The sequence below is a fragment of the Quercus lobata genome, chromosome 5 (genome assembly GCF_001633185.2).
Source record: "Quercus lobata isolate SW786 chromosome 5, ValleyOak3.0 Primary Assembly, whole genome shotgun sequence".
NCBI lineage: Eukaryota > Viridiplantae > Streptophyta > Magnoliopsida > Fagales > Fagaceae > Quercus > Quercus lobata.
This window is the reverse complement of record NC_044908.1, coordinates 14155181-14181219: the sequence shown is the minus strand read 5'-3', so window position 1 is coordinate 14181219 and position 26039 is coordinate 14155181. Positions and strand designations below refer to the sequence as shown.

Here is a 26039-nt window from a genome sequence, read left to right as displayed (position 1 = left end):
TCAAGGTAGTATCAGGTTAAAGGAAATGCAGCCACGGAAGATGGATTTTCTTATATTTTGGAAATTCCCCTATTCAAGAATTTTATTTTTGATAGGTAAATAAAAATTTCATTAAAATAGAAGTGCAGTCCCAATAAAATTCCATTCCCTATTGAAGAATAATATTATTAGATCCACATGTGAATACGAGTCTTTTCAGGTAAAAACAGTTTTTTTGAGAGGAGGAGAGAGGAGGGGGGGGGGGGGCAAATCTACAATTTCTACAATCCTACGACTTAAGGGTATTTTTGTAATTTGGTTAGGTCTAGAATCTTCTAGGAGATCCTAAGTAGATTAGGTTTTATTTTCTTTGGGTCCAAGTTAGTATTTTATTAGGTTAAGTTTACTAGTCAAATTAGGAGTCCACACTTTCTTCTATCAAATAGTCACCAAATAACTCATCAATCCACATTTAAATCCTAACACAACCCCATAAACCTTTCTTTAACAACTCTAGATCCTATGTCCACAAATCCTACTAAACCTTAACCCACCACAACTACATGTAGACAAATTCCCCAAATTTGTCCAACATCAAATGGTCATTTGAGCAAACTTTAGTTCATACCAGTCATGGAAGCATACAAATTTATTTTCTTCTAACTTCCCTTCTAGTGTAGTTGAGCTGTTGAGGATAGAATAAATTGAAGTGTAGCTGGGTTCTGAAAATTAGTAGTCCATCTGATTCTTATGTGACATTACAAGGGTTGATTTTTGTGAAATTTCCTTGGAATAGTATTTGATGTAACTAGGTGCCTCTGAAGGAAAGATTTTAAGACAATATTCATAATAGAAACCTATTAATTGTTGATTGGTATTCTATACAAAACAACAGTAAATAAGCAACTGATCATTTTTTAAGTCTTAACTCCTTATTCAATGGTAAAAATATTGACTGTTTGTGTTCTTACTATTGGTGTCTTATGGAAAATGCCAAAGAAGGTGATCTAGTTGCTTGAATGTTAGCACGGGAGGTTTTGTAATCAAAACTGTATAAAAAATAGGAATGCTGTTCCTCTATGTGTAATGTGAACAATAAGGAGAGAAATGAATAGTAGAACATTTGATGGCGTTAAGTACTCTTTTTTTGATCTTTTTATGATTGGGTGACTATTTTAAGACAACGTACAAGCTACATCTTTCTTTGATATTTTAGATCTTTTGGTTTTAAGACTTTAATTCTTTCAGGAGTAGATCCAGGACAATCCCTATTTGAATTTTACTACTTTCTTTAATAAGATCACTTTTCATATATAAAAAATGGAGACTGCTCTTTTCATGAATGGTGAGGTCGATGACGGAGATATTGTCACAACTAAATAATATTGAATGTAGTTTATTTGGGATGGATATTAGATGGTTGATTTGTGACACCAATTTTTTGTATTGTACTTTCATATGTGATGGGTCATGAACCCACAACCTCACCCCCCACCTTGGTCTTAATTAGGGAGAAGGTGCCACTTCAGCTAGAGTTCATCAGCATGTCAGTTGTAGTTTTTGGTACTCTAAATATGGATGATGGTTTGTTTTGTACTCCAAATATCATTTTATGAAGTTTCAATAACATAAAATCCTTACAGAATATAGGATGCATTGAAAACCAACTTCACAAATCTATATTGGTTCACCATTGTTAAATTACCTAGTGTCCCAAAAGCTTAAGTTGTTAAGAAATGATGAATTTAATCATTTAACCATATTTCTAACACTCTCCTTCACGTGTAGGCCTAAACTCCTAGTTAATAAGTGAGACTTAACACATGAGATTTTTAACATTTTAAATAGGAGGTAGAGTGAAGACAAGGATTGAACTCAAATCTCCTACTTTGATACCATGTTAAATTACCAATTCTCTCAAAAGCTTTAGTTTTTGAGACAGCTGGTAATTTATCAATCACGTTACTCACATGTGAAGTTGTACTACACTACTACTCTCAATGAGAGAAACAAAGAAGAAGATCTTACCAGCTCAAGAAGAAAATGTGAATCCTGAGAATATAATTCTTGTGAGAGACAATGAAGTGCTCTCCCTAGGCGAGCATGCTGCTTCTTCAACATGCTAATTTCAGTGTTTGAAAGACTTGGATCAAGGCCAAATTCGTCCCGCCTGATAGATTCAATGACCAGGGCTGCATTCTTATCTTCATTAAGTTCAGATAAATGTTGCAAGCAACCACTACTAATTCTATCATCAAAAACTAATGCCCCATTGATTGATTGACAAACTCCAGTATGTTCTTCAATCTTCCCATCTGCCACAAGAGGTACATCCAATTTTACTTTGGAAGTGGAAGACTTACTTGACAAATCTTGCATATTCTTAAGGCCAATGCTTTTCTCAGGCCCAGCAGCTTCCAAGCATGAAGCTCCAAATGGGAAAAAATTAGTCGCATCAGCAGAACAAAATGCATGGTAATCATCAATCCACTCCACTATACCAAGAGACAATCCAACTTCATGAAGCATGACACGCTCTTCCCTTTGGTTGCATTCACACAAAATGGCTGAATTAGCATCTTTGATGACAGATCGCATTCCAGAAAGCAAAACATCAGCAGCAAAACCACAAAACTCTGTGGGTAAATAGCCAAGACAATCAAGGAAAAATCTTGATACTACAGGCACTGCTTTATTCATATTGCATAAACTTTTGTGTAACTCACTACTAAAACTACCAGCATGAGTATCAACCTCATCAACTATTTTCTGCATATATGAAGTGTTTCCTTGCATGAGAGAGCTCCGATTGTCATTTACTTCTCCATTCTCAAGAGAATTCTTCAAAATGACTTCAAATGCACGACGTGCATGACATTTCAAAAGGGACAAGGGAACATATTTTTCTCCCCCAACTAATGAGAACAAAGATAACAGCTGCACAGCTGTTTGAAAAGGAGATCCTTTAAGTGCAGCTTCCAAGAATGAGTCCACAGTAGCTGAATGATCAATGCGCATGACCTTGCCATCTTTTGTCACTAAACACAATAATTCTTTCGTGTTGACTTCATTCAACAACCATGGCACAAGAGGACCAAGTGAGGGAGCAAATACCAAGTCCCAATGTGCCCATGTGTTTAGATCAGACATCAGCGGTGCCCTAAGTAAGGCCTCAACTGCATCCTTGGATGTAAGAGATTCCAAGGCTCCTTTCTGGCTGATGTCGATACTCACCTTCGTGGTTTCCAATAATTCACTTCCATTATGGGCTGTTGAGTCTCCAACATGACACATTTCAAATAATGTTACAGAAAATAGGACTCCTTTAGAAATTACATTATTCTTATGCTTCCCCAAAATATCTAGGAAGTCCCACATAGAACCATTTTCCGAAATTTTGAAACTGATCAATGGAAATTGCCTCCTAAGCAATGAAGAAATCATTTGCTTGGTTGCTATTTCTTTCTCCCCTACGCAGCCATTCAGAGCTTGTGATACTAAAACAAACAACTGATGCTGAAGCATGCAAACCTCCAAAGGGGACTTTTCACATATGTCAGCTGTTAAGAACTTGTGTATTTCATCAGGTAGGAGGGAGGCATGTTTTTCTAGGAACATTAAAAACTCCCCAAAACCAAGTGACTTAAATGTCTTGACGCAAAATTGCTCCGCTAGCCAAAACTCACAATTATAGAGCTCCCTTAAGATGCTAATTCTCTTTTCTAGAACTGATTTACCACGAATATGGATTCCATTGTCAAGCTCAAAATACATTGCAGCTTTCCTGATAATGTCTTCAACAGATACACCTGTGAGATCGAATTGGTAATTACACATCACAATTAAAGTAAAGAAATTTACAGGGAAAAAATATTAGGAATGATGGGATAATAAGTCGGGAAACTCAAAAAAGTGTCACAATATATTGACACCTTCCCCAATTCACTTTTTTCTTATATAAGTTTTGACTCCAACAGGGGAGGAAAGTGTGATTCAAACTAGTGATTACCACTTCATAAGGTGAGGTCCCCAAATGATTGTGCTACCCCTTCCAGTTCCCTAATTCACTTATCAAGTAAATCACACCAAAGCATGACCAACTAAACAAATGAAAATAGACCTTTTCCATTAACAAATATCAAAGTCCAATTATCCAAAAACAAATATCAAAGTCCCACAAAATCTCCCTAGAATTTCAAGGCATGCACATTACAATTGTGGCATTATGACAAGAGTCCAGTGAGCAAAATTTTACAAAAATTCAGCAAGATTTAGAATTCAAGATGATGTCAAAATGCATAACCAAGTCATAGGTTGAGAGAGGAGGGATGTTTAATTTTCAACCAATTTACACTCCAGTTGTAAATTAAAAAAATTATGAAATCCCCCCCCCCCCCCAAAACCCAAAAAGAAAAAGGAGACAAAAGAAAAAAGACAGACAACACAAGATAAGAAAAGTAAGGGAATAGGAAAACCATAATTGAACTATTATCAGCAAAGCCTATTTTAAGAAGTAAACACTACTCACTGTGTGTAAGCTCAACACTATGCTCAGCGATGACTGGTGCATCCTTAACACTTGGTTCAACATCTATGATCTCAAAGTCAGATTGATTTTGCATAAGTGAATTAGTTAATTCCTGTTGACTAATGGCTAGGAAGGTATCGTATATGCTGTCCCACATTCCAGATTTGATAGATGATACCTGCAATATATAAAAAGCAACTTAATCAGACTGTGTGATCTCATATAGAAGCATCACAACAAGGATTGCAGAGGTTAGTCACTATGTATATGCAAATATAAAACATAGACAACAATTAAAAAATGAGGACACTCAAACAGACAGAAGATACATTAACTAGCACTTATACCATCTGAAGGAACTTATAAGATTACTTTATATAACAAAAAAATAGGAGTTAGTTAAAATATTTCATGATAAGATTCTATTATTCAGTTATTACATGTAATAAAGTTTAATACTAAAATTCAACACAACCAACTTACAGCAACATTTAGTAATCCAACAAATGGAAATGATGAAAACATCAATTTGATTTTCTTCCTCCGTCGAGCTTTTACGTTATAAAACTGAAGCATCCTCTCAAAAACCTACAAGGGTATTAGGAGATATCAGCTGAAAATTGCATCCCATTTTTGTAAGCACAATAAACAAGAACCAACTAGACCAGCCCCTGAATAGAAACATAGCATTGTCACAAGAAATAGAACTGAAGGCATAATTGAAAATCAAAGTGTAAGTTTTTCAATCTATTGCACTCCTTTTCCTCCACATACTACCAGGAAAACTACAACTAAAAAAAAAGCAAAACAAAACAAAAGAGGAGAAACGCGCTTACACAAACACAAACACATATATTTCTATGGTTAAACAGAAAAGGGAGGGAGGGAGAGAGAGAGAATGAAGTTCGGTATCTTTCTTCTTTACAACTTTTTTTTTGATAAGTAATAAGGATTCATTGATATCAAAATAAGAGAGATACCCAAGTACACAGGAAGTATACAGGGGTGAACAATTTAAAAACGAAAATTACAAAAGTCAAGTAAATCCAAAATAGTAGAAAAAGGTTGGTTTCTCCACATAGAGAACCAGTCAAATAAGGATCGGAGAAAAAGAAGCTTGAGATCAGGCATGGAACGCTCGATGTCTTCAAAACACCTACTATTTCTCTCCTTCCAAATACACCACATCAAACAAAGAGGAACGGCCTTCCAAATATCTCCATTACGATGGCAACCAAAACGACCTTGCCAGCAAGCAAAGAACCCAACAACAGACAATGGCATGACCCAACTAACTCCAAATAAACCAAAAACCATATCTCATAGCTTCGAAGCAACCGGGCAATGAAGGAAAAGATGGTCAACACTTTCACTATTACACTTGCACATAAAACACCAATCCAAAATGCAAACCTTTATTTTCCTTAAATTGTCAATTGTCAGACATTTCCCCAGACAAAAACAGCCACTCTAGAGGGGATCTTCTGCTTCCAAATGCTTTTCCAAGGGAAAAACTGCTCACTATGGCCAACAAAAAGATTGTAATATGCACTAACCGTGAACCCCTTACTCTTACAAGGCAGCCAACATCTCTTATCGTCCTCGATTCCCCTTACAGGAGTGCTATAAATGGAATTGATGAAAATCCTGAAAGCTTCCAATTCACGATTATGCACCTCCCTACAAAACTGAATCTCCCAATGGAGGACTCCATTGGAGTACCTCATTAGATCTGCCACACTTGCCTCTTTACCACAGCTAATCCTATATAATTCAGGATAGCGGACTGCGAGCGAAAAAGTCCCACACCAACAATCTAGCCAAAATTGCACTTTTAATCCATCTCCAATTTCATACATAATAAACCGAGATAAAGAGTGCCACCCCCTTCTAATATTTTTCCACAAACTGACTCCATAAGGACCAGAGAAAGAGCTAGAACACCAACCACCCCAATCACAACCATACTTCACCTCTATCACTTAACGCCAAAGAGCATCACTTTCTAGCCCAAACTTTACAACTATGATGCAGAAGGCAATCTTGGAAATTTATAAAGCCAGCATGATAGACACTGACAGATCCAACAAGCCAGAAAATTCTAATTATAAGGTTTTTTTGATAAGTAATAAGAGAATATTATTAATTAAAAAAAAAAAACAAGAGAAACACAAAGAGTTCACAGTAGTGAACAAAGGAAAAAGAAACAACAAGACAAAAACAGCCCCTAATCTATTCTAATAGAAGAAATAAAATCCGTAAGGGTAGAACAATCCGAGAAACCCCAACAACGAGACCAATCAAAGAGGGTCCTCTGGCAAGACTCTAATAACTGAACCACAGTTTTCCCCTCATTCTCAAAAACCCGCCGATTCCGCTCAAACCAAATAGTCCACATTAAACAGCCTGGGACCAAATCCCAAATATCAGAACTATGCTTCCCAAGCCAATGAAACCAACAGAATAATAAGTCCCCAACTGAACTTGGCATGACCCAATCGATCCCAAATAACCAAAGCATATACATCCACAAAGAATGAGCTATAGGACATAAAAGTAACAGGTGATCCACAGATTCCGCATTACTTAGTTATGACTTATTAGTCTAGTTTCATTTTATTGCTGTTAAATTGACTTTTTCTAGTTATATTTTGAGCCTTGTTTAGTCATTTCCTTGTCTTATTAGCAGTTTTAATGTTATTTTAGGGTATGTTTAGAATTTATTACAAAATAAGTGAACTTTGTGGCCCTGTAAACAATTAAAGAGAGAACTTTGATTAATAAAATTCAGCATATTATGATTTCCTTTAACTACAAGACTCCACTAAAATTCTTCTAGGTGAGTTGCTAAGAGCCTTGTGGCTCAACTAGCACTTTTTGGTGTTTCCAATGAAGATGCCTAGGGTTCAAATCCCCCCTCCCCCAACTATTGAATTTCCACAATATATATATATATATATATATATTCTTCTAAGTGAGTCTAGAAGAACTGGTAAGACTGCCTAATTATCTCATTATTCTTGAATTTCTCCATTGATTTTCTGAACCAAAACCAGACACTTTCAAGCCAAAACTGTCAGCACAACTTATCACCAAAGAGCATCAACAACCCCAAAAATTCAATCTATCATTCTAGTATGTTTACAGCCCCTGGACTGCACCTCTGTTACTTTGTTTTCTTGTCATTTTTCAATTCCACAACTTCATAAACCTCAGAATCTAAAATATTGAGTCTAAACCCCAATCTCAAAACCAAAGGACTATACTACATCAGACTATAATCATCTATCCATATCTTGAATAGTTTTTGGGGAGGCACTAGAAGAGAATGATGATGTGTTCCTCACAATTTATTTCTTCTCTCCCCATCAACAAACAAAACTTTTGAAAAGGGATTTTTTTTATGAAACAAAACATGGAAAGCTCCAATGACCTGCTTGCTTCTTTTGGTGATTCCCTTTTTGACTGGTTTAGGGCTTTTGGACTACCTCTAGTGATTCTCTCCCTTTATTCCTTAGTTCTCTCCTTTGTAATTAGTTTTTTCTTTGTTTGTTCGTTTTTCTTTCTGTAATCTTTGGCCTACCTTATGTCCTTTTTGCATGAGGTAGCTTTTTGAATTTACATCTTTCTTTCTTTTTTTGATAAGTAAAGAAAATTTTATTCATAGTCTTAAGGAGTCACCCAAATATACATCTTTCTTACTTATCAAAAAAAAAAAGGGATTTGTTTTTTAAATTTTATAAATAAATAAATAACTTATTTTCTTTTCTCTTGCAGTGAATCAAACATAATGTTATGCAAAACATTAAGAAGATAGCAGAACACCAAAAGAGTGGCCTTAAAAAACTGTTGAAGTTTGTAAGCAACTGTTTCATAAGTAAAGTTCTGGGAATCAAGGGATATTTTGGAAATTATTCCACAATGGCTTGAAAATTTTTTACTTTGATTCATTTGAACTAGTAAGTACTGCAGAACACTTAATAGTTCCTAATATCATATCTCCACACCTTTTCCTTTCTTTCCTTTTAACAACCAACCACCTGTTGTTGGAGTTAGTAAGCAACTGTTTCATAAGCAAAGTTCTGGGAAATAAAAGATCACTCGGAAATTATCCCTCAATGACTAGATCATTTGTTACATTGATTCCTTTGAACTAGTTAGTACTGCAGAACATAGAAGGCTAAGTATTTCACATAATAGTTCCTAGTTTTCATATGTCCTCATTGTTTCCTTTCTCTACTTAACAACCAACTAGCAACTACCTATTGCTGAAGTTTGTAGGCAACTGTTTTATAAGATAAGTTCTGGGCATCAAGAGATAACTTAGAAATTATCCATCAATAACTTGATGAACATAGAAGACTATGAATTTCACTTACAGTTCCTAAATTTCATATATCCTCCTAAACTTCTGCAACATCAAAAGATCACAAAAATCCAAAAATTTTATAGACTTCTATTACCACAAAATATCAACCAAGGTTGAAAAAAAAAAATTCGGTTAAATTTCACAATAAAGTCTCAAGGCATGTAACATAAGATATAAGATTTCATGGCAAGTGCTTCCTTTTTCTCATAATTCTTTTTCTTTTTTTAAGTAATAGAAATATTAATAACAGAACCTGGAAAAATTATAAAGGAGAAGTACATATTATCCCCCAAAAAATTTTACAATCCAAAATATAAAAGAGCAACAAAATCTAAAAATAAATGACAATGGAAGCTGCTGAGGCAATGAGCTGTAGCTCAATTGGCACATCTCCTAAAATAATGGGATGGAGGGTGAGGTGGTGCATCTAAAATTTACCGTACAAAATAAAAGGCAATGGAGGCTGCCAAAGGCCCTCCTCCAATCATTCAATGGTCTTAGAACATATATTCTGTATGTGTGTTTAGGATGGCTTATTTCTAATTTGGCTAGGTACAACATTTTAAAACCTTCAACATTTTTAAAGTACAATTATTTAACGAACTTGTTTTTTCAGTCAAGTAAGCCGACGACTTCTTTTTTTTATATATAAATAAGAAATTTTTATTGAGAAAAAACTAATTCATAAGCAAAGGACATGAAGATGCCTGAAGAATTACAAAATAGAATTATGTACAAGAAGATAACGAGTCTAAAAACATCACGCAATAGAATCACAATGTGTTAAGCCCCATGCTCTAAGACCAATCATATAGAGACCTAGAAAAAATTGATAGAAACTGACCCTCCCCGTACACTACACATCTTCAAATGTATGCCAATTATGTTTCCTCCAAATAATCCATATCAAACACAAACGAACCATATTCCAAATTGCCAAAGAATGCTTACCCACCCGATTCCTCCAACCAAACGTAACATCCATCACCTTACCCAGTAGGACCTAATGGATCCCAAAGCATCTTAAAACAAAACTCCACAAATTATATGCAACCACACAATGAATCAAAAAAGGTGGTCCACCATCTCCCAACTACACCAGCACATGCAACACCATCCTACTAAAGTGTTGCCTCTCTTAATGAGGTTATCACAAGTAAGAATCTCCCCATGCTGCCGTCCACACAATGAATTTAAGGAATCCCAAATGGACACTTAATCCATCTCAAATTATGCTCAACTCAATCGAAGGTGAGGTTATTCTTCTATTACCATAACATCCAGATAAGGGAGAAACGCACAACATTCCAAACCTTAGTATGCCCGTGATACAGAAGTTTGTCTTTCCAGCATGCCAGAACCTCCTCATGGGTCCTAAGCATCACATGGTGCAACACAGATTAAGAACACCATTTTTTTTTTTTTGATAGGTAACACAGATTAAGAACACCAAAGACAACAGTTCCATTGCCACTGCAAAATGCCAAGAGAAATATGATTTTTACTATGTCACCGATATACTCCAACAATTCGGAAAAACTTTCCACTGTCCACTCAAAACATGCTACCTTCTGCGGAACCTTTGCACACCAAATGCTCTAGGTAGGAGACCCTAAATGCGCACTCCCTCTCAAACCTCAAAACAGGATAGAAATATGTACTTAATTTAAGATCTTTCTCCTCTCTTTTTTTCCCCTTTCCAAGTTAAGAAAAGAAAGGAGAGACATGTGCAACCCCAAACAAGCAAGAGCCACTATATCATCTTCAATACACATAGGATATAATGGGATGGTCAAAGCCTTTGTCATATTTTGTGCCATACTAAAAATTTTAGTCCTAATAGGATATGAACTCAAATCCTTTAATTTCCAGTCGAATATATTCTTCATATATCAATGACCCACTATTAGATATGCAGGATTTGCAATACAGTTTAGATATTACATTGTCAATTAAAATCATTAGAATTCCAACCAAATCACAAAAGAGATACTGAGTGGTAAAAATCTCTAAGACTATGAAAGAAGATTTCTAAAATTTATAAACCCTGAGAACTATCGTGAAATCATTTTAAATAAATGAATTTACACATATATTCTTTACATAAATCATACAAAGCAAAATTAAATTTCAAAATCAGATAAAGAATTAAATCAATGGATAGGTGTGAATCATAATCTATAACAAGAATTAACATACCTCAGGCACAGTATGATCCCGACACGCCTCCTTCCAGGTTGTAATGAATGCCTTTATAGAGTGATTAGCAATGGCAAGATCAGCTTCGTTACAATTGTTAGCCTCCTCAATCTCCTTGGAATTATCTACAGTATCAACATCTAGTTCTACCACCACCTTAGACACATTGCGGCCTAGATCTTCAGGTTTTCTTTTCTTTTTAGATGATCCAGAGGGTGCAGACATGGTGGAACTTGGATTTTCAGATTTCCTTTTCTTTTTTGATGATCCACTACAACTCTCATTGTGCCTTGGGCTAGCAGGAGCAAGGTGCCCATACGCTTCACCTTTCAACCCAAGCCGTGTCATCTCTTCAATTTCAGATGGGTATGGACAGCTACTGACTCGGTCAGAAGAACTTGCAACATTCTGCGATCGCAAGTTAGCATCTTCAGTCCTTTCGTCTTCAGAACCAAAATCTTCATCATCAATATTTTCACCTTCATCAGAGCCTGATGAACCAAATCTAGTGTGCTTGCCACAAAAAACCTTCTGTACAGAGGAGAATGATTCCACACGCTGAGAAATAGAACTGAAACGTTCATCAAGCTGCTTTTTCAACGCCCAAAGAAGAGGACGCCTCCTCTTGGATTTCATCTTAGCATTATCTAGAGTCTTCTTCTTAGCATTATATAGAGTCTTCTTCTTAGCATTATCTAGAGGCTTCTTAAAAGTGGCAGTCTCTAAGCTCATGGCTTTCCGGATAACAGAAATATGCATCCCCAAGCTTTGAATTCGTAAGCAAAGTTCCTTCTTGCTGGCAACAGAACGCTTCTTAGCAACAAAATCCAAAAACTCTTCAATTTGAACAGTATCATCATCATTCTTACTCTTCTTCTTCTTCTTCTTCTTATCCATGAAATTCCAAAGTAACGAACAAACCTCCTTGCCGGTTATTTTAAAAACTTCAGTGACACCAGGACTGAGTGAAAAATAATGCAACACAAGCGGGTGTCGCAACAATGGCCCCAATTCAAGCTTTTCGAAGCTATCTACGCCCTCAACCTTACAAATCGCTACTTCCAAATCATACAACGAAGTAATTCTTTGAACCCCAACAAAGCAATGGATAAATGCATTTATCTAATCAAACCAAACAACAAAAACAACAACTTTATGGATCAATTTTGCTTTCACCAATACACAAAATTGAAGTAAAAGACTAATAACGATAGTATAATAATAGTACCTTCCCTTCGAGGAGCATAAGGCTGTGAAGACTGGGGACTTTCTGCATTGGAAATTTGAGAGAAGACCAGGAATCGAGCTTGAGGTTGAGCAGCGCATCTTGAGACACTTGCCACGCCGTCACGTTCTCTCCGGCCGCGATTATATTGCGCCTCGCCTTCACGACGGCGCGGTCGACCTTGTCGATTGAGTGGGTTTGCTTTGAATTGGGCAACTTCGGATTCTGGGGAGGGGAGATGTTTTGGCGGTCGACCTTTTCGATTGAGTGGGTTTGTTTCGAATTGGAAAACTGCTGATTCTGATTCTGATTATTCAGATTCTGGGGAGGGGGGATATGGAGGTTAGGGTTATTCGGAGGAGTAGGGTTTTGGATTGGGAAGGTGTTAGGGTTTTGGTTTTGGAGAAGGAATTGCTGTTGTTGTTGTTGCTGCTGCTGCTGCTGCTGTAGTTGTTGTTGTTGTAGAAGTTGTTGTTGTTGTTGATGTTGTTGAAGGAAAACTAAGGCAGCTTGGGGGTTTTGGAGGAAATAGTTCGGGTTTTGGAGGGCGAAACTGGGATTATTTAAAAGAGCTACCGGAGCAGCAGGAGGAGGAAGAGGCTGCTGTTGTTGTTGAGGCGGCTGTTGTGGTTGTTGCTGCAGCGGCTGAGAACCCCAGCCGCCGGCAGCAGCGGGGGGCCGGAAACCAGAAGGGTATCCGTACATAATAGTTAAAGGAAAGGAAGAGAGTGAGGAGTTTTTTTTTGGTGACGACGGGGTGTTTGGAATTTAAAAGAGTTTTATAAAAAAGATGGATGGAGGCGGCAAGTGAGGTGACGAAGAACAATCATAAACGTCGGTGAATTTATATAGTATCCAACGGCCCAAATTCAGCGCATCATAGGTTTTTCAATTTTGAATTCAATCACTAAAAATTTTGAGCAAATGGAGGCGGCAATGTCTACAATTGTAGACTTCAGTCTAACGCTATGTTGTTTCAATAATGATATTTTTTTAAAAATGAATCATTTTTCAAGGATCATTTTCTATAAAATTATCTCATTTTTTAATGTATGGTAGTAACTTTTGAAAAACAATATTTTAACTTCCTTTATTTAGTTTGCTGTGAGATAGAGTTATTTTCTAAAAAAAATTAGCAGAAAACAATCTCTTAAAATATACCATACTTTTTATGTTGACCAAAGATAGTTTTTCCTTGACTTATCTTTTTTTATGCTACCAAACACTAGAAAACACGAAAAACTATCTTTACACAAGGTTTTCCATTGAAACAAACGGAGCATAAGGAAAGGTACTTTTTTTAATATTAAAATATATATATATATTTTTTTAAATAAATATGTATCTGAGTTCTGAACCTCCAAACTTAGACTGCGTTTGGTTCGATGTAAATCGTTTTCCGAATGTAAAATAAATGCAGAGGAAAATGAAATCCTACAAGGAAATTGAAATCCGGGTGTTTGGTTCTACAATGAAAAATAGTCCAGAAATCGATTTCTGGTGTTTGGTAATATTCTAAAAATGCTATTTTCTTACAAATTTTTCACATTTTTTCAGCTCCCAAACAAATTTTATAACAGAAAATTCCAAAATAACGCTTAACACAACCAAAAATCAAAATAAAAACATTTTTTATTCACAAACTCGTCAGATCGGGAAAGAGAGAGAATGAGGGAAAGAGAGGATCGGAGTGGATGGAGGACGGCAGCGGCTAGATCGGGTGGGTTTGGGCGTGGAGTGGAGTGGGCTGGTGATCAGTGACGGCCAGATCGGCGATTGGTGGTGGCGATTAGATCAGTTGTCAAGATCGGTATTGAGCTTGGGGCTTTGGGCGACAAGATAGGTGGTTCGATCTAGTGGTGGCCGCGACGGCGAGGGTGGGTGATGGGTGGTGGGTTGTAGATCGGTGACATGCAATTGAAGATTCAACCATGGTTGGTCAGAGGAAAAGAGAGAGAACGAGGGAGGAAGAGAAGAGGGATGGTGGACGGCAAATGGTGGATGGAGCTTGTAGGAGGACGACGGTCCGATTCCTGTGGTGCTCTCTCTCTCTCTTTCTTCGGGTTGTTAAGTTATGAGTAAGGTTGGAAATCATTTGAAGGTAAAATGAGTATGTAATTGGTTTTACAGAGTTGCGGTGCCTATTTTACGGTCAACTGAAATTGGTTTTCAGTTTGATCAAATTTTCATGCGCATCCAAACATCCTCAAGGGTGTAAAATATTTTCCGGATTTCCTTTACCATTGAAACAAATGCAGCCTTAGGGTGCATTTGTTTTGGCTTCAAACCATTTCAGGAAATCATTTTACACCTCACCGTGTGTTTGGTTGCGCATGGAAAATAGAATTTCCAAAAAAACATTTCATTTGACCGTAAAATAAAGGCTTTGACCCAAAAATTGTTTTACGTTTCTATTTTCACTTCAAACCATTTTCGGACTCAGACGCACAGAGAGAGAGAGAGAGAGAGAGAGAGAGAGAGAGAGAGAGAAGAGAAAGTAGAAAGCCTTCAACTTCGCGCAACCAAACACACCGGCGAGATCGTGCCCCAACCCCAGACGCGCTGTCGAGATCGCGCCATCGACTTTGCGCCGCCGAGATCGCGCCACATGAAGCCTGTTGCTGCTTGACTGGTCTTGTCCTCCTCTGAGTCAGATCATCTCCTCCTTTGGGTCAATCTCGTCGTCCGCCACTCGCCGATCTATCTCCTCCTCTAGGTCGATCTCGTCACCGATATATCTCTGATTTTGTTGTTGTTGTTGTTGTGGTGGTGTGGGTGGTGGCGTTTTGGTGGTTTCTGTGTTTTGTAGTAGTGGGTTTTGTGTGGATAGTGGTGGATTTTCTGTGGATGCTGGTGTGTGGGTGGTGGTGGATTTTCTGTGGGTGCTGATGTGTGGGTGGTGGTGGATTTTGTGATATAAAATTTGTTTGGAAGCTGAGAAAATGTAAAAAATTTGTAAGAAAATAGCATTTTCAGAATGTTACCAAACACTAAAAATTGTTTTCTAATATAATTTTTAAAATGCAACCAAACACTAGAAAATATTTTCCTTTTCCGAAAATATTTTCACCCGAAAATATTTTACACTGAAACAAACGCAGCCTTAAACGCCCTTGAATAATGATGACAATGCTCAACTTCTAACTTGAATTGGATTGGATGAAATCACATTCATTGAGTAGAAAATATTGTTTTATTATGCATTACAAGCAGAAAATATGACAAAGTTTAGTTACAAATCAATAAAATAAACTTTACTACATATTTTAAAATTTTAACCATTGAGTTACATTTTTTTTACAATACACATCAAATTTTATGTCAATCAAATATTATTTACTATATGATTTATAAGCTCACATTTTATGCATGATTTTAAACTATAAAAACTTGAAATTTAAAAATTTTATTGATGACATAGTTATTGATCTTTAATTTTTTTAAAATTTTGCAAGTATAGAGGATATAAAAAGAATATGTAATCTAATGATGAATTTGTCGAAATTCACCTCCAATAAAAAGATATTAAGATTGTAGTCTTAGATTATAACCAATTTTGTAACTAAATATTAGATCAAATCACATTCATCAAAAAAGTTGTATTGAATTTATCTTGTAGCTTTTATCTTAGTTAGCTTTGGCTCAAAATGTACTGAATTATTTTCTTCGTAATAAAGTTGTCATCTTTTCATCAAAAAAAAATCACATTCATCATATTGAGTGCTTTTGAGCAGAAAATATTGTTTTTTATTCTTATTACAAGCAAAAAATATTTTTTTATTGTACATTATGCACACATAAAAAAATTTAGGGAGCCAAGCTATATATATTACATTTTTATTTATTGTTTATACATGAAGAATATTTGTAATTTTTATTTAACATATAAAAATTTCTCATGTAAACAAAAATATTTACATCAAGTAAGTAATTACATTTTTAAAAAGTAAGTCTTGACATATCTAAAAATTTACAGGTCCATTTAATAAAAATACAACATAATTAAATTTGTATAATACACTTTAATTACATGCTTATAGTAAAAATCTAGAGGAGCATTATTTAAATTTATGTCCAAAATTAATATATATGCTTTTTTTTACCAAAAATACAAGAGGGAGGGAGGAGTTTTGAAAAGTTAAAAGGCACCATAGCCCACTCTATCTGCGTACACACAACATTCATGTGATGCATATATTGTTCTATTGAAGTTCACATTTTACAAGCATGAAATGTGTGATGTGTAAGGGTAATGTACACGAGTGTAAGAGAATAATTATCCTTATTGTATAAAACACATAGTATTTGTATCTAAAAGAAAAGAATTTTAGGCATCTAATATGTTCTAAAATTATCGATTTACACCCTCAACTTCAAAAGCACCCAATATGATGAACTTTTTCCTTAAGTTCACTATTTGTATTTTTACCTTTTATTAAAACATGCTTAACACATACAAAAAATAAATAAATAAAAAAGATTGATGTGAACATAAAAGTGGGGTGCTCTTTCCAGAAAGCCTAATGGGGTTAGAGCCTAGAGGGGATGAATTTGCTGGCCTTGGCTTCAACCTTTTTCTAACAGGCAATATTATAGTGAAGAAACTCACATGAATAGTTTCCTTTATTCAAGCTAAAAACAAAAAATATAGTGAGAGGTATTTGTTAACACTACTGAATCAAATTTCAGCCAAAAAAAAAATCCTAGTTCTACCTGTCCTATTTATGTACAGGTCTCAAAATTTTCGAACTTACCTTCATAGAAAATATGCTCAACGTCTTCCCAAGGGTAGACAACCACTTCGTTGATGACTTGTTGCTGTCAACATATATTATACATAAAATATTAATAGCATAAATTAGTAACTATTACACAAAAAGAAAATATTTAGATTGAACTTTTTAAGAGATATTGAAAGGGAAAAAGAAGAAGCAAAATTTAAATCTAATTTATCTTTTCTTATAAAAGATGTATGTGAAAACTCCAAAAAAAAAAAATTTGAAAGATTTTTTTTTGGAAGAACATAATTTGAAATAGGGGCAAAGTAAATTATTTACTCTAGTTATATAATATATTATAAACCTGATTTAAAACACTAATATTACTATTTTTATGTGTATTTTAATAAGTATTACTATTTACTAAAAAAAAACACCTTGAAAGTTTTTTTTTTTTTTTTTGAGTAATTAGACCATGTAAGTTTAAATTAATTAGTTTATAGCTATTACTCTTGACTCTCGTGGGTTAGAGCAATCCAATATTAAACAAATTCTGATTAAATTACAAATTCTTTAATTTTTTTTTAATTTATTAATATTCATTAATTAAATATGCATAGTCGAATTTTGAATAATGAATGGCTTTGAATCTCTTGTACAAAAAAAATAACCTCTGCTATTAATATTACATCATTTTAGTATTTTACTTTAAGCTAGGATTCAAAAGGCTTTAGATCTAGTTGATGTGAGTGGGACCATGCAAGAGCTAGTTTGTAAGAGGATAGTAAATTAATCCCAATCCAGCCCACTAACATAAACATAATTGTAGTAACTATTACGGGCTTGGCTGGGCCATTTGATAAGGGTAATGGTCAGCAATTGTATCCTAAGGTCATTGAAAACAATGAAGCAGAGAGCTTATTGTTATTATCATTTTCAGTTATCTTTCAGTTGAAGGTTGATGGCTTAGCCATCAATCTGAGTGATTTGGGCTTAAGTGATGACCCCACCCTCTATGAATATGATCCCTTTGAGTCCTCACCTAAAAAAGAAAACCTTATGATGCAATATTTGTTACATGAAAAAGAGAAAGAAGTCTTTTTCCTGACTGTTATCAACATTCTCCTTGCATTGAACAACAATGATTTAAAGAACTTCAAAGAGATTTGACATAAGGATAAACTAAACATGTAAAAAGAAAGAAAATATTCATTTATAGTAATCTCTAAATTTGAGAACAAGTGTTAAATAATTAGATATTAGGGATAGGTTTTGCTCGAATAAACTGTTTGAGAATGGCTTTCTCTTCATCAATGCTCTTCTTTTCTTCAAGATCTTTTGGTTTGACCTTCCTTTTCTCTTCCAACATCCACTTGAAAAGTTCGCGCTGCTGATCCTCTGGAATTGGTTCCTGCAACTTCACAGGTTTTGTGACGGATGGTGAGTGTAAGGTTTTTTCAGCAGCAGGAGCAGTTTTTGCAATGGGGATTGAAACTGGAGTTGCACCTTCTTCTTCTATGTGCTCATCTTTCTTCTTTGTCCGCACAAAGAGGTAGGCTACAGAAGTTCACAGAAACTCTAAAGGAGTGTATTTAAAGCCCTAGAGACAACTTTGTGATAGGCTTCAAGACAGTGTTAACAGAATTTTAAACTAACAGCTTATATGGATTAAAAAAATAAAAGGCTAACAACTTATATAGAAAAATTACACGAAAACGGAGCGGAAAACCAAGTTTGACCACAAAACTAGATATGAATATATACCTCTCAAACTACATAGGACCATAACAAAATATATTTCCTTTATGAGACCGCTCAGTCTACTTCGATGTCAATGTGACGAAACCAGTTTTACCACCCTTGAAGTCTTCTTGTACACTCCACTTTTTCTTTCTCAAACTTGATTGAGACAAACAAGTTATTAAAAATGATCACCAAATGTAGGCGCTATGTATTAAAAAGATCGTACCCAGTGTACAAAGATCGCACTTTTGTGGAGTCAGAGAGTAGTGATTGGTAGGCATCCTTACGCCTACTTATAAAGGGTCTGTTTGGATTGAGCTTATTTTTGCTGAAACTAAAAATTGAAACTGAAAACACTGTAGCAAAATATTTTTTAAATATGTGAATAGTGCCGTGGGACTCATTTTTAATGAAAAAATTGCTGAAAAGTGGAATTTGTGGGTCCGTGAACAGTCTGTTCACCATGGAAAAGTCAACATTTGTGGCTGAACAGTGATGAACAGTACCCGATTACTCTTGAAACGCGAAAAAAAAAAAAAAAAGGGACGCGTTTACTGCGTTTACTGTAGCATGGGTCCCATGCCCAAAATGCAAACGCTGAAACGCAGTAAAACATCCAAACCAAACGCTCACAAAGTCATCAATATTTGTTCAGCAATTAGTTAAGTAGGTGAGTTTGAGCAAATAGAAGATGTTGCTAGTTGCTACTCACCTATATTATTATAAGCTCCTAATGAGCCATTTGAATGACTCCATCCAACTTACCGTTACAGGATGCAAGGTACTAGGCACACCCTAAGGAATTGATACTTTGTCTATCCAACAAATTGCTCATCATAGACATGGATAAAGCCAAAAATTACTGGTATATGATTTCAATCTTATCAAGTAGTAGAGCTTTAGCCAACTAGTTAAAAATTATGCAAGAATTGCATTCTATGTGTGTCTTTTTCTCCTACCTTTTGTAATGATTATACTTGGAATGATAGACAAACAAGTCTTTTACTTGATCATTGGCTGTTTTCCATGATAAATAGCCAAAACCATTACTCTGATTAGGAAACCATACGACTGTACTAATACAATGATGAATGCCATGAGCTGTTGCGGTTACTCCCATTTTAACAAAACAAGAAGAAGTTCCATCAACAACAAATTCCAAGATTTCCAAAATGAAGGAATATGCATCCATTTATAAGGAGCGCGGATCGAAACCTGTAGTGAACTAAAAGTTTAAGTTGAAAAATAATGGTTATTATCAATAGAAAAATAAACAACTGACATAGAGACATGGGATTCGAGTAGTACTTTGCCTCTACTTCAACTAACTAGGAAGGGGAGGGTTGGTGGGGACGTTGCCATTTGGCCAAGGATATCTATGGAGACCAGAAATAAGATTTTTTATAAACCCCCTATGTGCTTGGGTGGAAGAAAAGGAGAATCATAAATCTCACACAAGACATAAAATGTCTATTTCCCCTCTAATAGGGATAGTATATTGTCGGGAGTAGTTTTTGCACATAGCCACGTGTCTTTCACTGGAGGTGTGACTTTGCTAGGCCCGGATTTGTTTTGGGGAGTTCAACCCAGATCTCGACATTGAGCCGCATAGACCAATGGCTTCCGGTGTATTTTTAAGCCTACAAAATAGATGAAGCTCAAAGTTTTAGAATCATGATAATGGTTGAAATAAATAAATAATATGTTTAACATAATAGCTTTGATTAAATAGTGAGTTGATACGTTATTATTATGTATATTAAGTGATGTCCAATATTAGAAAATAATTAATTAGGTGTCAAATGTCCAACAATGGAATGAGTCCAATAGTCCATGTCTAGTTGCGGTTCATGGTTCATGTTTAACATAATAAGGTATGTTTGGCAATGGTCTATGTCCAAATAATATATGTCCAATGGTAGTTCATTTCCAAAAAATACGTGTCCAATGGTGGTTCATGTCCAAATAATATATGTGTGATGGTGGTAGATCAGTTTATTAATATGTATGTTCATTAATGAAGTATTAGTGAGTTCACGTTCACTAAATAGTGAAACGATATTAAAATAACTTGCGTCTAGCGATAAAATAATAATGAGTTAACATATACTTAATAATGTAATCTTGAAAATAGAGAAAGATTGATTTATCTTCACAGTTTGTAGCTCCAGCCGTAGAACAGCAGCGGACTTATGACGTTTTAGCAGCACGATAAAACGAGTCCAGCAGTACAATATGATATTATGAGTCCTTCTGTGATGACTTCATGATTGAAGGGGAAAAATGGGTGCAACTGGAGGGAGAGAGAATGATAAGAATGCAAATTGTCATATTTTTCTCCTTTAATGTTTAGTCTTTTATATTTATTTGGTGCCTAAATGTACTCATTATTCTTATATTATGAAGGCGTTAAGTGCAAAACGTAGCTAATTGGGCGATTCTAGACAGCTTTGATATCGCTTTGTAATCTGGGCATAATACTCTCATCCAAGCTCCAATTGAGATGATTCAAGATGCTATGGAACACCAAGACAAAGCACTACAACTTTCATGTTTTGAGTTTTGAGAGATATAGGCTGCATCAAGGTCGAAATCGGGATTGAATTTGCTACACCTGCATTGCTGACGTTCTGGAATGTTCCTTTGCCTGCAATTCTAATACGCAGATCTGATAGGGTTTATTTTCAGAAGCTTCTAGATCTGGTGCACGAAATTTCCAGCTGAAAAACACCGCTTTCCTAGTTATATTAGGACTTTGTTTTATTTTTAATATTTTTCCTTAATTAGTTAGATTTGAATATTATTATTGGGAATATTTTTAGGAGATTTTGTAGGCTTAGGAAAGGGGGAATTAACGTGTAAAAGGGAGAGGAGAAATCAGAATTGGACACACACGCCTCTCTCTCCCCTCTTCTTTGATTTTTTCCTTTGAGTTTTCATCATGGCCCTACTTGGCTAAACTTTTATACTTGGTCGAAGGAAACTGAAGCCTGGGAATCAATAAAACTGTGAGATCTAATTTTTTTTTATTGTTCAATTTATGCTTTAAATATCAGATGTTCTTCTGTGCCTATTTTCATGATTGTCTCGTTTAATTACTAGGAGGCCTACTAGTTTATTGTTCGTTGCAATCTACTTCTAGGTTAGATATTAAATCCGTAATTGTTTGATCTCTCTAACTTATGAAGCAACCAAGATTTAATGATTTGCTGCATCAGAAATTATTAGATCTTAGGAAAAATGCTCGACTAAATTAAATGCAACCGCTTGTGTTTGTGTTGTTTAGTTTCATCAATCTCTCTAATTCTTAAGTCTGCTACTAGATTAAACTTTTAGCGCTTGTCTTAGGTTGTTTAGTAGTTAGGGTTTACTAGATCGCTTGTTTTTTAATTAACTACGGCTAAGGAGAGATAGGAAAATTGTTCCGATGGTAAATATTCAAAGTGTGAATTGATATATACTTGCATCGATGATCAGTTGTAAAATTTTGATGGTGGATGTTGACTTAGACCAAGGTTTGTTCTTTTGATTAATTTCGATACTTTAATTTGAATTGTTCCTTAGTTGTTGTTTTTTCTTAAAATTGTTTTCATTATACTCCACCCCCCCTCCTTGTTCACGTAGTATAAAACTAGGCAAGATACTCTCTGTGGGAACGATCCATACTCGCACTACTATATATATTTTTAGGAGTATATGTTTTATTTTTGGTTGCCTGCGAAAGCACACCAGAGAGCATGTCCAGCCGTGTGCTTAGTTTGGTTAAGTTTATCCTATTTCATCATGCACTTAAATGACTTTCCCCATGTAATGCTCTTTTAGTTTTTTAGTAAAATATGAGTAATGTTGCCTTCCATGAGAATGACTCTTAGTATTGTAAGTTTTTGCCTTTCATAGGAAGGGTTTTTAATATTATAAATATATGTCTTCCATAAGGAAGGGCTTTTAGTAATAAGTTCTTGGAAGAGTGTTTGACATATTTTAAGATGTGTGGGGATGGTAAGAAATATATATATATTTGTGAGATATGGTGTTTGTAATATGTATAGGGATTAGATGTAGATACTTTGTTGGATATGGATCTTGTATATGTATACTTTGTGAGACATGGAGTTTAAAGATATATGAGAAGTATGTATGGGTATTTTGTGAGGAATGTGTTTGTAAAATATATGGAAGTGTGAGATAAATAATATGAAGATTAAATATAATAAATAGATGAGATTATAGCTGCTGCTGGAGTGGTTTTTTGTGTTATGTCATGGGTTACGTTGCTTTCTAAGAAGAGAGATTTTGTATGAGAAATAAAGAATGAGATGGAGATGTGTTTTTGGGCAGCAAATGAAACTTCAGAATATTAAAGTGTGGGAGAGATGGATAGTGTGTAATGGTGTGGTGTAATAGGTGTAATATAATGGTGTTATCTAAGAAGAGATGTCGTTGTAAGGGAGATGGAGAAGTATGGAGAAGTTTAGAGATATGTGCAGCAAGGTGAATCAAGTTTCAGAACATTGAGGATGAGAAAGGGATCCCCCTTGGTGTGTGGCTTGGTCCTCTTTATATAGAGCAAGCATGTAACTAGATTGGAACTAGTTAAAGGGAAATTTAGCAAATAAGGAAAAATCTTTGACAAAGTAAATGGTTTCATTAGTGAGATTTTGTTTTTTAGCCAAAAGAAGAAAATTAGAGACTTAATGCTGTTGTTACAGCTATTTACAGCTGTCAAATGATGTTATCTAAATGAAATCTTTCTCTTAGAGGAAAAATATTTGGCATTAAATTCATGATTTGGCTAAAAATGGTAAGATGATCTTTATGAGATCCTTCTATTTCTGGTACCACAATTGGAGCAACTGCAGAATGTGCTGGAGCTATTGCAGCTTCTGCAAAAGTTGTTTCTATAGAAGCTGTTTCTGCTTCTGCTAGAGCTGTTTGCAGCTTCTGCTGGAGCTGTTTGTAGCTTCTGTTGGAGCTACTGTTGGTATTTTTGACTAAGTTTCTTCTTTTGGAAAATTATATCCTTAGTCCATATATAATTTTGGTAAGTAATAGACTAATTGGTTGATTTTTGATAAAGTTTTGGAGATGTAATTATGGTCTTTTTGTATTTTAACCAAACCTTAGAGAGTAAGGAGAGCATTTAATGCTAGATATGAAATATTAATATATATTTAACCATGTGCTAGGAATTGATTTAGATGATAATAATATAATTGATATGAAATACTATAATTACATTTTTAAACTTATATTATATAATGAACATTAATTTTTATGTAAAGAGTATGAGAAATTTTATCATTTTAAGTGTTATGTGATATGAGAGGCTTACTAAATATTACCTATTGCACACTGACCCTTCAGAGTTCATGGAATTGGGGAAGACATGCCAAGTAACATGCTTTCCTTTATCAACTTTGAATCACTAGAACTTTACTGAACATACTTCTTGGCCCTCCAAATCACGACTCCCAAAATTCCCTCAATGAGACTCATGAGCTTAGATCATGAGCTAAAAAATGAGATGATGTGCTATAAGTTTGAACCATGGGTTTTGACGCCTTTGTAAATATGGGCTCTTTTGGGCTTTAGAAGAGATTCTCCCAAAATCCGTGATAGTGTTGACGTGATGCAGGTCGCTAATGAAATGAAGCCATGTGGTGTGAAAAATTTGTCCTTAACATATATTAATCCCATACTTATCTCCACTCTTTACACATTTGCGTTCCTAGACTCTTTAGTGCATATTAGTAATTAGATGTCACATATGACATAATCAATTAAGATCTAAATCCATAGAGGCTAGAATCAACATCTTATCACACAATTCCTCAACTAAGGAGAATCATAAATCCCACACAAGCCCAACCATGGAAACCCAAATCTCATTTAATCAGAATTCCTCCATTCCTATCAAGGATTCCTCCAAAAATGAGATATTTAAACCATAACCCCTTATCCTAACAACAGAATACCCATCAACAATAACATCATGAAAAGCACCCGATAAACTTATGTGATGCCCCAATTTGATTGATTGTGTGATGTGTGTGGGTGTGTGATGAGTCCTACATCGGGCATTTACTGGGTTGAACTGGGCTTTATTAACAACTACAAGGAGCCTCAATTGCGACTAGTCCTTTTGAGGTATAGTACAGATGTGGCTAGCGCTTTTCCTTGGGTCGTTACATATGGTATCAGAGCCGGCCCAGTAATCCCATGTGGGCTCAGAGGCACTACCCCACAAAGTGGGCCCTAACGAGGACGTTAGGGATTTAAGTGGGGGAGATTGTGATACCCTAATTTGATTGATTGTATGATGTGTGTGGATGTGTGATGAGTCCCAAATCGGATATTTATTAGGTAGATCTGGGCTTTATTAACAACTACAAGGAGCCTCAATTGTGACTAATCCTTTTAAGGTATAGCGCAGATGTGGCTAACGCTTTTCCTTGGATTGTTACCTATAGTATCAGAGCCAGCTCGGTATCCCCGTGTAGGCTCGGAGACACTACCCCACAAAGTGGGCCCTAATGAGGACGTTAGGGATTTAAGTGGGGGAGATTGTGATGCTCCAATTTGATTGATTGTGTGATGTGTGTAGGTGTGTGATGAGTCCCACATCGGGTATTTACTGGGTTGAACTGGAATTTATTAACAACTACAAGGAGTTTCAATTGCGACTAATCCTTTTGAGGTATTGCGCAGATGTGGCTAGCGCTTTTGAAATCTTAAAACCCATTACACCTTTTTATAAATATAATCACTTTGCATATGAAATAAACACCCACATATATTACTGTAGATAGGAAATTAAGATAAACAGTTAATTACAAAGCTGAAGAATAAGAAAAAGAAAGGGACCTCCAACAGCAAGATTGACAGCCATGAGCATAGGCCAGAGAAAGTTGTAACACCAAGCAAATGACTCTTTTGGTGGTGGTTGAGGTGTCTGAGTTGAAGACTCATGAGTGACCATTGCTGATGGTGAAGAAACTCGTTAGGTTTTTGTTTGGTGCTCTTGAAATTATTTCAGTTGTGCTGTTTGTGAAAGACCACAAGCAAGCAGTCAATCAATCAAAAGTCAGATACTAAAACCAAAATACTAAAAGCAAAAACAACAAAAGCACTGAAGTTGCTTTTGGAATCCCTTATTATTGTTTCTCAAAAACATAAAAAATATTGTTTTTTTTTTGGGAAAGCGTAGAAATGATTTGAGCTTACATTTTTGGGTTTGTTGGTGTAGAGCTTTGGACCTTTGCTCATCATTGCTTCAAA

The 26039-nt window shown here is 35.4% G+C and overlaps 2 protein-coding genes across 4 annotated transcripts in view; both read right to left on the bottom strand.

Moving 5' to 3' along the window:
* The window catches only part of LOC115989750 (protein NO VEIN-like), a 28642-nt gene extending 15552 nt beyond the window's left edge, over positions 1–13090 (bottom strand). For 2 of the 3 annotated variants that reach the window (XM_031113592.1, XM_031113595.1), the window contains exons 1-5: positions 12304–13090; positions 11076–12197; positions 4991–5095; positions 4508–4685; positions 2008–3788 (exon numbers count right to left, since the gene is read on the bottom strand). In XM_031113592.1, coding sequence (XP_030969452.1) covers positions 2008–3788; positions 4508–4685; positions 4991–5095; positions 11076–12197; positions 12304–13005 — 3888 coding nt within the window. In that variant the 5' untranslated portion in view covers positions 13006–13090. The remainder of the gene's footprint in view (positions 1–2007; positions 3789–4507; positions 4686–4990; positions 5096–11075; positions 12198–12303) is intronic. The other variant, XM_031113594.1, reaches the window with a different exon arrangement.
* A 5180-nt stretch (positions 13091–18270) lies between these two features.
* Positions 18271–25740, bottom strand: LOC115990012. Its single transcript, XM_031113875.1, has 2 exons — positions 25626–25740; positions 18271–18575 (listed from the first exon to the last, which is right to left on the bottom strand). The coding sequence occupies exons 1-2, from the start codon at positions 25738–25740 to the stop codon at positions 18271–18273; spliced, it is 420 nt and encodes a 139-aa protein (XP_030969735.1).
* Between the last annotated feature and the right edge of the window lie 299 nt (positions 25741–26039).